Source organism: Poromitra crassiceps, assembly GCF_964638095.1.
Source record: "Poromitra crassiceps genome assembly, chromosome: 7".
Lineage (NCBI taxonomy): Eukaryota > Metazoa > Chordata > Actinopteri > Beryciformes > Melamphaidae > Poromitra > Poromitra crassiceps.
Window position 1 is genome coordinate 52,960,870 of NC_139628.1, and position 17,711 is coordinate 52,978,580.

The following is a 17,711-nucleotide window of genomic DNA, read 5'->3' on the forward strand; positions in this document are numbered from 1 at the left end:
GGATATAGAAAATACCTTTTACTTTTATACTTGAGTACATTTCAGAGCCTGTAGGCTACTTTTTTACTTGTAGTAGTACTTACTGTAGTAGTAGTACTTACTGTACTATTTTACTTGAGTAATTAAGTTGAATCAGTACTTCTACTTTTAGAGTTTTTTTTAACACAATTAACTGTACTTTTAATTAAGTAAAGAAAGTGTGTACGTTTCCCATCTCTGCCAATCAGAATCATATTATTTGGACTTTGCAATGACATTTAAATTGTTTACATTCTACTGTAGCAAGCCAATGCCAGTGCTAGAAAGATTTGCCACTCAGAAGTAAACATAATTCTACATTGAGTGGTATCGTGTATCGCAAGGTGCGCGTATCGTCCCGCCACTGCTTTCACATAGAATGTTGTGCAGACACACGACTCTGAAACAACAGTTATGCCTCAGTTTTTTTTTTAATTAATTCTTCTACAGTATACAAATATTCACACACCAAATGTTCTCCAAAAAATCCCTAACGTCTCGTAAACATTCAGATTTCTACTTCTTGTCTTGCAGTTCCGGCTTCTTTTTGCTTCGCTGTGTGTGCTGTAGTACTGTACATGGCCTTTCAAAAACAAGAAACGCAACCAAGACGTGGCCCGAAGAAGCCTCGCGTCGCGCAGACCATCCCCATCGCGTCCTAGCGGTAATGGCGTCGCGGCGGGGACGGTGATGATGCGACAGGGTGACAGCGAGTCCAGGATGAAGGGAAGAGGGTGAAGTCATATAACTAATCACAGTGTGAAGCGAGAGCTCTTGACAACAGAGCGCTCGGTCTCAGGCCCAGAGGTGAGAACAGGTCAGTGCCGTATTGCAGGAACTGGCTTAGAGCTTAGTGTCGGGGAGCAGACATCCATCAAAACCTGGGCCTAACTGCTTCTACAAGACCTGGGCCAAACTGCTTCTACAAGTCATTCGTAGTGTTTTGTTTTTTAACCTGCTTAGTGGTGCCGGTTACCACAGTAGGGCTGAACAATACTGACCCAAAAAAAACAAAAAACGAATGGCAATTATTTGACAGAATATTGCAATTGTTATTTTTAAAAGGTACAGCATCTAGTGGTGAGGTTGCAGATTGTAACGAAATTAATCCAATTAAATTGAATCCAACATGGCGGCCTCCATGGAGGCACCTGCTCCAATGTAATTTAAATAGAATGGGCTGATTCTAAGGTATCTTACTAAGTAAAACACAATTCTTATTTTCATGGGATTATACACAAATTAAAACATACTTTGAACATTATATTCAATTTGTCAAATCCGTTAATTTTATTCTACCACTAGATGCCGCCAAACGCTACACAATGCACCTTCAAAACAGATTCATATCACCACGTCATACATTTTCTAGAACTGTCAAATTGTTGATGTGTGCAGGATTTATGAAGAAAGGTTTTCACCAATATTTTTCCTACTTAGAAGTCCTTGGTTCAGATGCTTTTCTACAATTTGGAAATGGCATCAGTTCATCTTGCGATCTATTTTTTCGCTTCTTTTCTTTTCTTTTTCGATGAAATGTTCAGCTCTAGTGTGTATGGTGAGCTGTCAATCACAGCAAGTGTACTACAATGACCCCCCCCCCCCATGTGATCATTTAGGCATTCTGGTACTCTTGTATGGTCTCACGTGGCCAGCGCCACTACAAAAATAATTATTTGCATAAAAGAATTATTTGCACACAGAATTTGACCGAGGGTCGGACAACACACGATTTTACTCAAAACAAAACAAAGAGGAAGGTACACAGGTGTGGCTAGAGGATGCAGTTAATCAAGTAGTAAAGGACGGGGTTAGATATGTGGATCACATCGGGTTAAGTAACGTGAAGAACCGACAGGGGGGCAGATTACAGGGAACGTGACACAGACTCGCAGATCTGTGGGTTAAATCTGCACATTCGTTAAACTTTCTACAGTAAAAATCACTCCTTATGAACCCCCACCAATAAAAATCTATTTAAAAACATCTATAAGAAGAACATAATGTAAAAACAAAGTATATATATATATACTGTATATATATATATATATTGAGAAATCCATAGACAGTCGCATTGAGGACGCGTCAAATAACTTTGGCTCCGACATTAAGTGCTGCGTCTCCACTGCCTCTGCCCAGACATTCCTCTCATCTCTAATATCTTTATTCAATATGTACTCCGCAAGCAGCGGCCCTTTCCCAAAAACCAGGAAAGCAGTTAGTGCAACAAACTTGAGCAGGATCTTCCAAAGGAAATGTGTCGTGTACACGAGCCTCCGTAAACTGGCGCTCACTTAAAGCAATCAAATCAAATCAAAAGCCCGTGACTGAAACACTTGACAAGATGCAATCCATAATTTGAGATTTGATAGGGATTGGGGGGGGGGGGGGAGGGGGTACAGTTGTAGAACATAATTCAGAAATATTATCCTATGTTGTCCTCGCATTATGTATGTGTGCTGCTATCAGTACTGACAGAGTGTGCGTTTTCAACAGTGTTGGGCAAGTTACTCGGGAAGTGTAATTAGTTACGTATTACTCCTTTTAATCAAATTACTTAACTCATTACTTGGTATCAAAAGTAATTTGTTACGTTACTTGTTACTTTACTATATTACTTTAGCTACCCCCCCCCCCCCTTCCATGAGGTGACGTACTGTAGAACCTGTTTAGCTGGCTCCTGTTTTAGAACTGAATTCACTTTATTGGATCAATAATTAACCTTAGAGGAGGAGTCAACAATCAGCTAAACCTTATACTTCCTATTTATTGGCCGACCTAGAACAAAAAACGAATCGCATTCTGGCAACGCAGAAGTGTCCACATTTGGTTTTAGCCCTGTGCCAGCGCTGGAGAACGTAAAGCAGTAACTTATTAGTAACTGTACTATAATTACGTTTTGGAAAGCACATTATTAATTACTGGGGAAAGTAATACAATTACAGTAAGTAAGTTACTGTAACTAAGTTACTGCCCAACACTGGTTTTCAATACTTACAGCAGGAGCCGCTGCTTACCATGTGTTTTACATCATCTTGTACTGTACAACAGCAAAACAGATTGTTTTTTTACAGTCACACCGTGTTTAAAATTCACTTATGGATTGCACCTTCACACCTCTACACATAGTGGCTTTTTGGTTCAAACTAAAAAAAATAAAAAGATGAAGAGAAGACAGTGAGCAGGTCATGTGCATTGGTCGTCTGGATGACAACTGGCATGACCCCTTGACCTTTTGACCTTTCATTGACTCTTCCTTGACCTTCGAAGGTTTCCCTGTGAGGCGATGAGTGAACTAAATAAAAAGGCATTATTGAAAAATAAGGCTACCAATCTGCGGGGGTTTCGAGCCGCCCAGACTGAGCTACATTCCATCTTTGACACAAAAAAATAGAGGAAAACGAGAGAGAAAATGAAAAAGAAAATGTTTTAGCTTTTACGATGACGTCCTTTCTTTTTCTTTTTTTGTATTAGGGCTAAAACGACTTTCTCTTTATATTTTATCCCTCTCTCTCTCTCTCTCTCTCTCTCTCTCTCTCTTTCGCTCACTCGCTCTTTCCCTCTGGCGAGTTTTATTTTTTCTTCTTGAACAGGCTCTTGATTTTAGAAGAGGAGCGCTTGATTTTCTCCCCGTTGTCGCTGGAGTCCTGGGAGGAGGCGCTCTGGAGCTTGCACTCCTTCCCCACGCTGCGGCCCTCCGAGTCCAGGGAGGTGAGGGACGGGTAGCGGCCCACGCCCCCCCCGCCGGGCAGCATGCTGGCGGGCAGCTGGCCGAAGCTGTAGGACTTCTCCAAGATGCCGTTGTAGCCCCCCGTGCCCTTGCCCGTGGGCGTGGTGGCGGCGTGGTGCCCCTGGGAGAAGCCGTGCGACTCGGGCATGGCGTGCGTGAGGTCGGGCGAGCCCTTGTGCGCAAACGAGCGGTGCTCCAGGGCGGGGGACGGCGAGGTGGAGGGCGGGCCGGAGGGCGTGATGGGCGGGGGGGTGTCGTCCCTGAGGCTACCGCCGCCGCTGCTGGGGGGCGTGGAGGAGGAGGTGGTGGTGGTGGTGGGGGGCGACGCGGGGAGCTCCTGGCACTGGCTGAGCAGCAGCAGCTGCTCGTCGCGGGAGATCTTGCGGTACGGGGTCTCCACGCCGTGCAGTGCCGCCTTGCGCCCCGCCGACGAGCTGAGAGAGTCCGTGTCGGAGCAGCTCTCCTGAGGGATTTCCCTAGTAGAGGAGGACACACACACAATGCTCACCACAGAATAAAGTCAGACCCACTCCCACACCGTTTCAACACACCGTTTCACCACTCCCCCATACAAAAATAAAAGAATAAAGGACCTATATCCATGAGTGCTGTGATTATCTTTCGTCAGAACTACTGTAGTTAGAACCATAATATAGCTTCTGGTGGTCCTAATGCTGTTTGAGCCCAATGACACTAAAAGAACATAGACATCTACTGTACTGAGATGTCTTCTTGGTCAACAAAATTACACATTTAAATTGGGAAAGTTAAACCATTTTGTGATTAACTGGACTAATTATAGATACAAATTGTCTTGGCAGATAACATCTCTCTCTCCCCCAAAAACAACACACATTTAAAATGGTCAGCCACTACTTATACAAAAAGCTTACCGGCCACTTTCCTTCACATTATTTGACATGAATATGGCCACTCTGTTTCTAAAGGAATGGAGCTAATTGATTCCCTTTGGCGTTTAGTCTTTACTGACACATTAGGGAGAGCAGGGGAGACAGGACATAAGGTTCTACTACATGAGGTTCTGCTACATGAGGTTCTGCTACACGAGGCTCTGCCACTTCCTTATTGATTTTTCATGGCATCTTCTTTACGGCTCTTTCACTATATATGCACTCATGAATCCTCCCAACACATGCTGGAGGTCAAAGGTCAATACCCTACCCGATTTCACCATTTAAAAAAAAACCCAAGCTGAAGACGGCATTAGAGATATTATAATGTCTGGAATTAAACAACACCTGAGAGTCCAATCGGTAAAACCATTCCACGGCGTTCGGACCACCGCTACGTACCCCCTCCTATCCGAGCTGAACAAGATCTCCTCGTCGGCCTCGGGGCGATAGGAGAGGGGCGAGCTGGCCATGGACAGCAGGTCGGGGTCCGGGGACATCAGCTGCTGAGACTGCTGCGTCAGCAGGCTGCGGCGCGAGCGACACAGGCTGCTGTTGCGTGTCAGCGGGGGGCGGATCAGGGTCGACGCTGGGGGAACGGACAAGGAGGAGAGGGGGACACGCAGTGAGGAATGGTTTTCTCGTATGCTTAACCCATTGATACCTGATGCAGCATTTGTGTGTGTATCCCTTTAAGACCGTGAACCGCGTTAACGCGGTTCGCGGTCTTAAAGGGATACGCACACAAATGAGGGATATACACACAAATGCTGCATCAGGTATCAATGGGTTAAGTGTATTTAGGCATCTACGGCACCAGAGGATCCAGAAACACAAGGAAAAAAACAGGAACAAAAACACAAAACCAATGCCATTTTTGAGATCATTTTGAGATTCATTTTGCCTTTTTTTCCCCCAATAGGTACACTACCAGTCACAAGTTTGGACACGCTGTGTTTCTTCGTGTATGTGTGTGTCCACACCCCACAGCCCAATCCGACTCACTTGTGAACTGGGAAATGATGGGAGGCGTGTCCTCGTCCAGGTCGTCCACTCCTCCGGCGATGGGGTAGGGAGGGACCGACACCCGCGGCATGACCACCCAGCTGTGGTCCGAGTAGAGGCTGGCCGTCAGGCTGGGCAGTCCCGAGTTGTGGACCACCGGGAAGCCGCAGAGCTTCTCGATCTGCTGCCAGCGGTGGAGGCGCTCCCTCAGGCACGCCGTCACCTCAGACAGGGACTTCCTGGAAAACACCCAGAAGAAGGTGGTGAAATGGATTCTGTCGGTAAATGTCCCTACAACCAGTGTCACCAAGCCAAACATGCCTGTAGAATTAATGCACTTATGGTGATCTTGTTTTTGATACTGATCCAGACTCCGTAAGGAGTTGTGTTTGCTTGGATTAGCCAATATTGACATAGGTTTGGGCCATGTGAGCTGCTCTGATATTGAATGACTCTCTACTGAAGTGCTCTTTCATGGGCCTTTGACTGGATTTTGCTTTTGAAATTTGTTGTACGTTTATGCTCATTTATGCTCGTCACAAAATGCTGTCTTGGCAAAGGTCTCCCCTGAAAAAGGAGATTCTCGATCTCAGTGAGATTGGCGGGTTAAAGGAACAGCTCACCCTAAAATCCAAAATACATATATGCCCTCTCACCTGTAGTGCTATTTATCCATCTATATCGTTTTGTGTTAGTTGCCTGAGTTTTGGAGATATCGGCCGCAGAGTTTCTGCCTTCTCTCCAATACGATGGAACTGGATGGCACTCGGCTTGTGGTGCTCAAAGTGCCAAAGAAATACATTTGATAAACTCAACAGCAATGTCTCTTTCCAGAAATCATGACCCCGTTACTCAAGATAATCCACAGACCTCGTTATGAGCAGTTTCATGGAGGAACTATTTTCTTTTGACCGAACTACGCCCGCTACAGTAGCTGCTACAGTAGCTAGTTCCTACAAAAGAAAATAGTTCCTACATGAAACTGCTCACAACAAAGTCTGTGCATTATCTTGAGTAACCGGGTCATGATTTCTGGAAAGAGACAATGCCTGCTGAGTTTTTTATATGGATTTTTTTTCTTCGAGCACCACAAGCCGGGTGCCATCCAGTTCCATTGTATTCAAGAGAAGGCAGACAACTCTACAGCCGATATCTCCAAAACTCAGGCAACTATCCCAAAACGATATAGATGGATAAATAGCACTACAGGTGAGAGGAAAAATATGTATTTTGGATTTTAGGGTGAGCTGTCCCTTTAAGTACAGGAGAATTAAATTATATTATTAGATTCAAAAAAGAATTGGATATCAACACTGAGGCAGAAACGGAGGAAATACACTCAACTCTACTGTATCTGATTATACAGTCTATAGATGACTCAACTCTACTGTACTCTACTGTCTCTGATAGCGTTATACAGTCTATAGATGGGCCACGCCAGAACTTAAACAATGCACACTGCAAAACTGCTGCTGCAGCTATATTGACTGTGGATTTCAATACCGTCGTATTGATCACCGTAATAGGAATTGCTATTCAATATGACACGAGGAGCTGTCTGGGCGTGTTCAGTCTCAACAAGTCATGTGACAAGTCACAAGACTTCACATTAATGCTAATCTATAGGGAAACAGCAATGGATTAGGCCGACACAATACACGAGGGCAAGGACAGTTCGTGACAATCGGCTTCTAGTCAATGTCCCATCATTCTAATGGTGTGTGTGTGTGTGTGTGTGTGTGTGTGTGTGCGCGTGTGTGTGTGCGTCTGTATGTACAGTATGTAAACATAAGGCGTTCTTACTTTGCTTCTAGTATCTTGTGGTCCACCTCATCCAGCGATGAGCTGTGGGCTACGTGAAGTGTTCCAAACACAGAACTCCTCTTCTTTTTGATTTTCTCTGCCTAAGATGCACAAACACAAAAAAAAAAAAACATTTTAAAATTCTTTCCCTGAATTCATTCATGATTTTCATCGTTCTGGCAGAATCACCCTGGGTTTTTTGGATGTAAGTTGATGAGGAGTTAGATGGATATGGGTGTTAATGGGTTTTTGAAGGCCTGTAGTGATGTTGTTATTTTTGGATTGGAGCTGCCAATAGATCTGTAAGGGATAGTCAACGACTAGGTGTGCGTTAAACGATTTTAATCACGCACGACGCGACGGCGAAGTGCATTAAAATCGTTTCACGCACACCTACTGTAGGAGTTGATTATCCCGCTTGTTTGCTGTTCCAGTAAATAGGACGAACCTTGGATACGAGCCGGTACTTTTTAAGCTAGTCAGCTGTGCAGGTTGAATAACGTTACTGTGCTGTTTGATGAAACAGCTGTGCAGGTTGAACAACGTTACTGTGCTGCTTGTTTGATTAAACAGCTGTGCAGGTTGAACAACGTTACTGTGCTGCTTGTTTGATGAAACAGCTGTGCAGGTTGAACAACGTTACTGTGCTGCTTGTTTGATTAAACAGCTGTGCAGGTTGAATAACGTTACTGTGCTGTTTGATGAAACAGCTGTGCAGGTTGAACAACGTTACTGTGCTGCTTGTTTGATTAAACAGCTGTGCAGGTTGAATAACGTTACTGTGCTGTTTGATGAAACAGCTGTGTGCAGGTTCGGTAGCGGATTAATTTCCAACATGTGATTAGACTTGGGCCGGACTACGTGTGCATTATACGGTTTTAACGCACACCTGCCGGCCAATCAGAGAAGAGTATTCTCTCAGACCATGGTATAAGTAACAATATTGTCTATATTTAAACTTCGCCATTTTCTTGGGGGGGGGGGGGGGTATCTAGGGATTCTAGTGTTTCCAATTTCCATCAGAATAATATTGACGTGAGGCTACTCTGAAGCTTCTCCACTGAAAGCCAAACTGATGGAGCTGTGACGTTTGGGATTGAAGCAGGCAGGTTGTAATGGACTTTCTTAACTGAAAGAAAATGGCAACACGGCTGATGTCAACTCATTAAACAGTTAAACAATCCATGTTGTTAGTCATCCGTGAAGCTGTCTTGAAGGTTGGATGTGGATTTGTACTTTGAGGAGAACACTTCATGCTTCAGCCGGTGAGCGGAGTTAATCGAGTTTGGAAATGAGGACTCCTTCCAGCTGCAAGTCGCAAATGCAGAAACCAAGCAATGCAATTAAAACATAATTTGGCCACATCATTAAGAGAAGCAAATGAGAAAGATGGAAGCATTAATTGTCTTCCCGTGTAAGTTGGGATGAGAACTCGATTTGGCTGAAGTTCTACAGTTAATTATGGAGCGAGATTAGTGCCAGCAGAAACTGTGGAATTGTATTTATATATTTTAATAATGCTGATATTGAACCGTTGAATTCAAAAATATGAAATAAATAATTTGTTGAAATTGGCTGCAATGCAATTGAATGCCAAATTGAATGTGATTACTATTAAGATCCCCAATTTGACTTGACCAATTTCCCCCTGCTGCCCCGGTCGCTGCTCCACCCCCTCTGCCAAAATGAGGAGAGCCATAGACCAGCACCATGCTTCCTCCGACACATGCGCAGTTGCCAGCCGCTTCTTTTGTCACCTGACAGCGGGGGAGCTTCAACCGGCAGGACGTAGCACGTGGGAGGATCACGCTACCTTCCGCCCCGACCAGGGCTGCCCGGAGCGACCAGAGGAGGCGCTACTGTAGCAACCAGGACACATACCCTCAATCCGGCTTCCCACCCGCAGACACCAGCCCATCTTGCCTGTATGGACGGCCGACCAAGCCGGAGGTAACACGGGGGGCGCGGACCTTGCGACCCTCGAGTTGGTAGGCAGGGAATCTACCACTACACTACCCGGACGCCCGGATGTGATTATTATCAATATAATTTATAATTATAAATTATTGAAATTAACTTTTAACAAATGTAAATTCAGTAAAAAAAAAAAAAACTCAATAGATTCGGCTTCCGTAGAGGACTAGGATTTCTGTTCCCTGCCTCCTCAAAGGCTGCCAACAGTGGCTCCGCCCCACTTTTCACTAAAGCAAGACTTGTAAATCATGTCATTTTGAATGTTATTGATCATCATATCAACTTGATGAATCAAGCTACATCTGACTGTAGTCTGAAACATGAACATGTGTGCTAGTGAGCTGTCAGCTCAGTAGTGCTTACTGGCTGTTGGCAGCGTTGGAGGAGGCAGCTGTACTTTAAAGTTCAATCCAACAATAAATCTCATGCTTTTCAAGCCATTGCATTTAATCAGCGGTTCAATATGAGCATGACAAAGCCAAATTTATGCAATTCAAATACAATCTCTGCTGGCACAAATCGATATATTATCTATATATTATATTACTTCTCAAACACTTGCAACTGATGTGATTCCAGTAAAAAAAAAAAAAAAAAAGGGTTAGTCGTTTACGCTAGCCGCTCGAATAGCCGCTTACTCGCTTGCTAGCAAACGTTTTCAAGTAGCACTATGCCACCAAGGAAGGAGAAACGCCGGAGGAGGATAGGCTTGTTACCACGACGACAACTATCAAATCTGCTAGAGCAGCAGAAGGACTTCTACAGGGAGCTTCTACGCTAACAACAGCAAGAGAACTTCAAGCCATTCATCCAACTTCTAGTTAATGGGACTAACAAAAGAGTTGATGGAGTAATAAAAGATATCCAGAAGGTGAAAAACAGCCTGCAATTCACACAGAGCCGATAAGAGTTTGATGATCGTGGAAAAGGAAACTCAAAAGAAACTAAGGGCTGTGGAGGCAGAGATCAACAAGTCGCGGGAGGAACTCGATGGATTAGGTCTAAACTTGACTAGATGGAGAACCAATTCGAGGAGGAACGACATACGTGCCGCCGGCATCGCTGACTAGCGTGGAGAGAACGGGGACAGTTCTGAAAAGAAGATTAAAACCATGTTGGGAGAAAAACCTGGAACCCGAGAAATGAGTCGGCCAGTTCTGACCACTCTGACCCTGGGTCAGAGTGACCCAGGGTCTGAGTGACCCAGGGTCAGAGTGACCCTGGGTCAGAGTGACCCTGGGTCAGAGTGACCCTGGCTCTCAGAGTGAGCCAGGCTCACTGTGCTGTTTGATGAAACAGCTGTGCAGGTTGAATAACGTTACAGGTTGATAACGTTACTGTGCTGTTTGATGAAACAGCTGTGCAGGTTGAACAACGTTACTGTGCTGCTTGTTTGATTAAACAGCTGTGCAGGTTGAACAACGTTACTGTGCTGCTTGTTTGATTAAACAGCTGTGCAGGTTGAATAACGTTACTGTGCTGTTTGATGAAACAGCTGTGTGCAGGTTCGGTAGCGGATTAATTTCCAACATGTGATTAGACTTGGGCCGGACTACATGTGCATTATACGGTTTTAACGCACACCTGCCGGCCAATCAGAGAAGAGTATTCTCTCAGACCATGGTATAAGTAACAATATTGTCTATATTTAAACTTCGCCATTTTCTTGGGGGGGGGGGGGGGGATTCTAAGGATTCTAGTGTTTCCAATTTCCATCAGAATAATATTGACGTGAGGCCACTCTGAAGCTTCTCCACTGAAAGCCAAACTGATGGAGCTGTGACGTTTGCTAGCAGCTCTTTCTCAGAGTGACCCTTTCTCAGAGTGACCCTGGGTCACTCTGAGCCAGGGTCAGAGTGACCCAGGGTCAGAGTGACCCTGGCTCAGAGTGACCCAGGGTCAGAGTGACCCAGGCTAACTGAACGACCTGCTTGGCGTGTGTGTCGTAATCATCTCTCAATACTACCCGATAGCACACATACCTGATTATAGTCTTTCCAGACATGACAGAAATAAGCAAGTGGTGTTGTCATATAGACGGTTTTCACGGAATTGTGTTGCTAGGAAACCGTTTGGAACCTAGCTTTATGTATTTGTCAGTTATTGTACTAGCAAACACTGCAACAGGAAGTACGCTGGGGGAAATCTAGAATGTTTACATTGTCGAGTTGAAACCGTCTATACACAAAACCACATTCTAGTTCAGATCTGTCTGTTTGTTCCAATCCTACGCCTGAGTGCTTTCCTTTCTTTTTTGTTCTATTTTATATTGTTTCCTCTGTTTATTGTTAGTGTTATTATCATTGTTGTTGTTATTGCAGTGATTTTCTGTGAGGGGCGCTGGGTGGGTGTGAGGGGAATCTGGGTTTTGGGTGATAGGTATGAGGATTGCGTTGTTGACTGTTCTTTGTATGTACAGTTGTGTGCGAATGTGTGTGTTTTTGTTATGTGTGGGGCCCCAGGAAGAATAGTTGCTACTGCCGGTAGCAACGAATGGGGATCCGAATAAGTGGGTACTGCAACCAAGAGCTCACAGGTTCAATCCCCACAACAGTCAGCCCGACCGACACATTCGCTGCGTTCACGAGAGAGAGAGGGCGTGGAGGGGAAGTTACCTCGTCCCTGGCGACGCACAGTTGCTGCTCGGCGCTCTGCTTCTTGATGTTGTAGTACTGCACCTCCACCTCGTGGGTGAGCTGCAGCCACATCTGGAGCCCCTCGTGCACCGACCAGTCCGACTGCATCTCCTTCTCCGCTCGCTTCAGGGCCGTGCGCACCTGCACGGAGACGCACGGGTCAGGGTTCTGTTCCGTCACGGGACACTTCAGCACACACACAGGTGGCAGATTCTCTTCACCATTCATACACTGAAAAACATTTCCCATAAGACGTTTCCCACCTATCCGATTCATTGACAAATAACAAGAGTGAAAGCGCCATCGACTGCAAGTGAATTGCAGTCGCTGTTCACATTCTGAATTGGTCGTTTAGAAATGTACCGAGCCGAAACCCTGGCTGGCACACCCTCTGACATCTTTATAGAACTTCTCTCAGAGTGGAAACCTCATTACCAAGAGGAACTCGCCCGAATATATCGGCACTGTCCGTGATGCTTTATGTGAAGGGGAATTGTGGCAATCTTGTGGCTGAGCAAATTAAGATATTTTGTGTAACAAAAGAAAATCTGATGTAAAACAAAAATGCTTCGATAATAATTGAATCTCTAGGTGATTCAACAACAGCAATCAATGTGTTTATGTGCACACAATAACTAGCTCCTCTCCTCATTAAAGTCTTTCATATCCTGATCATAAATATACTGTATACGCTGAGAGAATATTCCTTAATGTCTCCATGGAAACCGATTTTGGATTATTATTATTTTTGTCACTGCATACTCCTACTTTTGATGCTTTTACTATGATTCTAAAATGTGGAAAATATTAAAAGTAAAGAAAAATGTGTGTACAAAGTAACCTTTGACCGCTTTCCTGTGATACTGCATTGATTGAATTTCTCTTTTCACTTTCTAGTGTCCCCAGGGAGGTCGGGTTGGAGCTGGTAGGGATTGTGTGCCTTGCTTAAGAGCACCTGAGCAGGGCAGACGCTTCGTGACAGGGGGGCTTGAACTTGAACCTGGGCTCTTCAGTTGAAGCCCCCTCCCCCTAATCAACTCCCCACCCTGCTGCTGCCTTTGTCCTGCATTTACATTTACCTGTAGGGAATGAGGAGTCTAAAGCAGTCGGCACTGCCCTCTACTGGCAACTAACCTACCTGCACCAGTTCCTCCTCTGCGTATTTGAGCCGGCTGAGCTCGCACTCGGCGCCCTGCCGCAGCTCGCGGAGCCGGTGAGCCTCCCTCTTGGCCCCGCAGATCTCGTCCATCATCTTCTGCTCCAGGTTCTGCTTCTCCACCGCCACCGTGCGGTTCTCCTCCTGGGCCTTCTCCAGCCTGGGAGACGGGAGGGGAGAGGCAAGGTTGGGTGAAATAGTTCAGAGAATAATGTGTGAAATGCTGGATGATGAGTAGTAAAACAGTGGTTCAGCCCATCTATACAACACATGGTGAGGCAAAGTTTTGCTAAGGCAAACTGAGATTTAACATCTATTCCCGAGTGGGGAAATGAATTGAATGTACTGTAAATCATAAAATAAATCAGGGAGGACGATAGCAACAATAGATCTGACAATAGCAAAAAAACTAAAACGTGCAACGTGTTTCAGCACCGACGATTTGACACCATATGTGACACGGTCTGGTGAAAGGAAGTACAGTAAGTAGTAGGCAACTGTGAAATCGCACAAATCAAGATAAAAGGTGGTTGTTTTGGGTGGGAGATAGGGCTGTCAAAAATAATCCATTATAAGATGCATAGCGATGCGGACGTGCACGATTCTGCATCGATTCACAAATGTCAAAAATCGATTATTATTATTTATTTTTTTAATAATCAAATAAAATATATTGGAAGTACATGCAGTTGTTTATTTTAATTATGGATCATAATACAATGCAATTCCAAATGCACTTGTATTTTAAAAGTAGCCACACAGTGAGACAAAAGAAAGTGAGAAAAAATAAATCAAAAAAGTGAGATTCACAGCCCTAGTGGGAGAGTAGGTCATTTATTTTTTCTCTCTCTCTTTTTGTCTCCATATTACGCAAGTTTAAATGTTGAAGAAAACAATATATATTATATCAATATAACAAACAACAGTTTTAGGATCACTAAATACTTATAATGTAGCAACCTACACGTGTTCAGGGTAAGCCAAGCTTGTTCACCAACTTTGAGGGTGATTTTCTCTGATGATGCTTTGATGTTGCTTTTCGGAGTATGAACGTTCAAATAAGAGTACCGTAAATTCCGGACTATAAGCCGCGGCTTTTTTCCCGTTTTTTGGCCCCTGCGGCTTATATAACGGTGCGTCTTATCTATGGATTTTTTCAGAAAAAAAAAAAAAAATACAAATAAAATCTCTCTTTTTTAGCACTCTTTCTAACTATAAATCCACTTCTGTTTTAATTTCCTCTCTTGCCCTCTTTTCACCACACCGCGGACACTGTGTGCACTGTAAAAATAAACAACGGTGGTGTTGTGTTATGTTGTTTTGTTGAAATGTTACGGTAATACGGTAAATGGGAGCTTCCTCAAACAGCCATCTCTTTCCCGACAATCCCCTCTGTGCGTGACCACTTACATATGGTAATTACGGTAAGCAAACGGCCACTCGACCAACAACTCCCTCCCCCGACTACCAGGAGAAAATCACAAACTTCGGCGAATTCACACAAAGGAAGATCAAGGAATATTCACAACAAGACGAGCAGTAGAAGCAACACTCTCACTTACCATGGGGAAGGTACGCAGAAATTCACACGACGCAGCTTTCAAGTTGAAAGCAGTCAATCTCGCATTAAAAGAGGGAAACAGAGCAGCCGCGCGTAACCTGGGCATCGATGAGTCAATGGTGAGACGTTGGAAGAAGCAGCAGGAGGAACTGTCTCAGTGCAAGAAGACCAAAAAGTCCTTCAGAGGTCATAAAAGCAGATGGCCCGAACTTGAAGATTCCCTTAAAGATTGGGTGTTGACCCAGAGAGCAGACGGCCGAGGCGTTTCCACGGTGCAGATCCGACTGAAGGCCAAAACAGTCGCCACCGAGATGAAAATTGAACATTTCAGAGGTGGGCCATCTTGGTGCTTCCGATTCATGAGACGAAAGGGACTGTCCGTCCGGGGGAGAACTACTGAACAACTCCCTCCCGACTACCAGGAGAAAATCACAAACTTCGGCGAATTCACACAAAGGAAGATCACGGAATATTATAGGAGTGTGAAAACATCCACAATCACCAACGGGTTCCAAAACGCTGGACTGCTGCGGGATGAAGAGGATGACGCCGCCACAGCTGGCGCTGAGGGCCGTCAGAGGCTTCAGAGGCTGTTCGATGCCGACAGTGATGAAGAGGAGTTCGTTGGTTTTGAGTGACAATGAAGGAGAGAGGAGAGTGGTTGACGAAGCCACCCTGAACCTGTTCGTTTCCGACACTGAAGATGAGGACTTTGGTGGTTTCAGTACGCAGGAAGAAGAGGAAGACGAGGATTAGTGACTTGACTTCTCTGGTTACAGGTTTGCTGCACATATAGCCTATTGTTGTGTGATTTTGTCTGGGGATTAGTGACCTGACTTTTGTTTTGTTTTGTTGAAATGTTAATAAATGGGAGCTTCCCCAAACAGCCATCTCTTTCCCGACATTCCTCTCTGTGCACGAACCCTTTCATATGGTAATTAAACATCAAAACACCCGCGGCTTATAGACCGGTGCGGCTTATAGAAGAAAAAAATAGTCAATTTTGGTCCCGCGGCTTATAGACCGGTGCGTCTTATAGTCCGGAATTTACGGTATATCCTTCAAATATTTTCAGATTTCAACGTATGACACATCATTCGAAAGCTTACAATTTGCACTTTCATAATCTGTAAAAAAAAAAAAAAAAAATTGGCCTACTGGTTAGCCAAAACAGTCACATATCCCTTCTGTGGGAAATAGGGTGTAGCCCACATTCATTGTGTTTTTCTCCCTTCAAGCTTCAAGCTCTGCGTGAATCCTGCGTAATCTCCCTCCATCTCTCACCGGCTCTGCAGATCCATGAGGCTCTGCTCGGCGTTCTGCAGGCTCTCCAGATCCTTCATCATCTGGGAGATGTGCACCTTGCTGGACTTGTTCTGCACGTACGCAAACCAGCAGCCCCCCACTCCGATCACTATGGAAACCATCAGGATGAAGTCTTTCATCCAGTTATGCTGCGGACCTGCGGGAGGGAGGGCAGGAGGGAGGGCGGGAGGGAGGGCGGGAGGGAGGGCGGGCGGGAGGGCGGGAGGGGGAGGGAGGCGGGGGGCAGGGTGGGGGGGTGCAGAAGACAGGTGGCTTTCGTGAATAAACATTTCATTTCAGAAATATTCCCCTGTTTCTAGACAAAATGAGAATCTGAACTAACACCGGAGCTGGATATTATTTTCTGTCTGAAATGTAATGCATCATCTGTTTTTGGCAGCAAAACTCGACAGAGCATGGGCATAATTATGTCAAAGTTAATGTTCATTGGTTTTCCCCCCTTTAATTAATAGCGATGGCTTTGATTGCAGAAGTTACACTTTCTTTCTTTTTTGTTGTTGAAGTGAATTGTGTGTAAATACTTACGTAGAGGAGGGCCAAACAGCACTGCGTCTAGTGCCTTTAGGTTGAGCTTTTGTTTATGTCGTTGGTCTAAAATCTTCAACTGCATTGACATAAACGACGGTTCATTGGCCGCCATTCTGAAATATGGACAAAAATACAAATGAACAGTGAAGAATACTAGGCATGTGTAATGCACGTGGAGGAAAAAAGTAACTTGCTACAGAGCCGGCACCGTAATATGTTGTGTTTTGCAAGAAGGGAATGCCCCGCATATCCCACCTTCAAAATAAACCTCAAGAAATGGCTAAAAGATGAATCAACACTGCAACCATAACCAACCATAACTATTTATCCCTTGTATGTCTCTACCTTTGCACTTTATTCTTTTGTAATTTTGCACTTTTATCCCGCGCACTTTAGTTTTTAACGGACCATTATTATGTCCACTTGGCCACATTGTTGTTGTTCTCATTTATCGTGTATGTTTTTATGTCCTGAGGACTACGGATGCAAATGAGCTTTTAGCTAAATCTGACATATTTACTGTTATCGTATAGATGACTCTGTATAGGTAACTGTTCATCAATGTGTACTGTTCTGACCAAATAAACAAATGAAGTCAAGTTTGTGCGTGACATTATTTGGTGACATATCACAATATTTTTGACCAAATACCTCAACATCGATATTGCGTCAATATTGTAGGGATGACTACTGGTGCTTTCACTAAATATTCACAAAATGATATTTCTGATAAATCGGTAATCAGTAATGTGGATATAATGACTACGTGGGGGTAAAGGCAAATAATACAACAGCTAGAACAGTCTGGCATTATGGCCACGACTGTAAATATGAAGATGACTGTCAGTCACACCAGATCCTTCTCACTGGGCATGTGTGCTGCTACGCTCTCCCCAATGTGAACTTTGTGACACCACCGTCCCCCCCTCCTGGCTTCTTCTTCCCACGCCGGTGTCTGCATACCTCCACCATCTTAAGGGGATCGGACAACATGGCAGCCGGTGGAAACCGTACCCCCCCGCGCGCCGTGACATCACCTCACGAGTCAGCGCCGGGGCGACAG

At 44.7% G+C, this 17,711-nt stretch overlaps 1 protein-coding gene across 2 annotated transcripts in view; it reads right to left on the reverse strand.

Moving 5' to 3' along the window:
• Positions 1-451: 451 nt before the first annotated feature.
• The window catches only part of stim2b (stromal interaction molecule 2b), a 111,348-nt gene continuing 94,088 nt past the window's right edge, over positions 452-17,711 (reverse strand). The window contains exons 5-12 of one of the 2 annotated variants that reach the window (XM_083640449.1): positions 16,646-16,761; positions 16,079-16,256; positions 13,216-13,393; positions 12,057-12,218; positions 7,468-7,568; positions 5,665-5,903; positions 5,062-5,248; positions 452-4,224 (exon numbers count right to left, since the gene is read on the reverse strand). In XM_083640449.1, the coding sequence (XP_083496575.1) occupies positions 3,591-4,224; positions 5,062-5,248; positions 5,665-5,903; positions 7,468-7,568; positions 12,057-12,218; positions 13,216-13,393; positions 16,079-16,256; positions 16,646-16,761 (1,795 nt within the window). In that variant the 3' untranslated portion in view covers positions 452-3,590. Of the gene's footprint in view, positions 4,225-5,007; positions 5,249-5,664; positions 5,904-7,467; positions 7,569-12,056; positions 12,219-13,215; positions 13,394-16,078; positions 16,257-16,645; positions 16,762-17,711 lie in introns of both variants that reach the window. The other variant, XM_083640448.1, reaches the window with a different exon arrangement.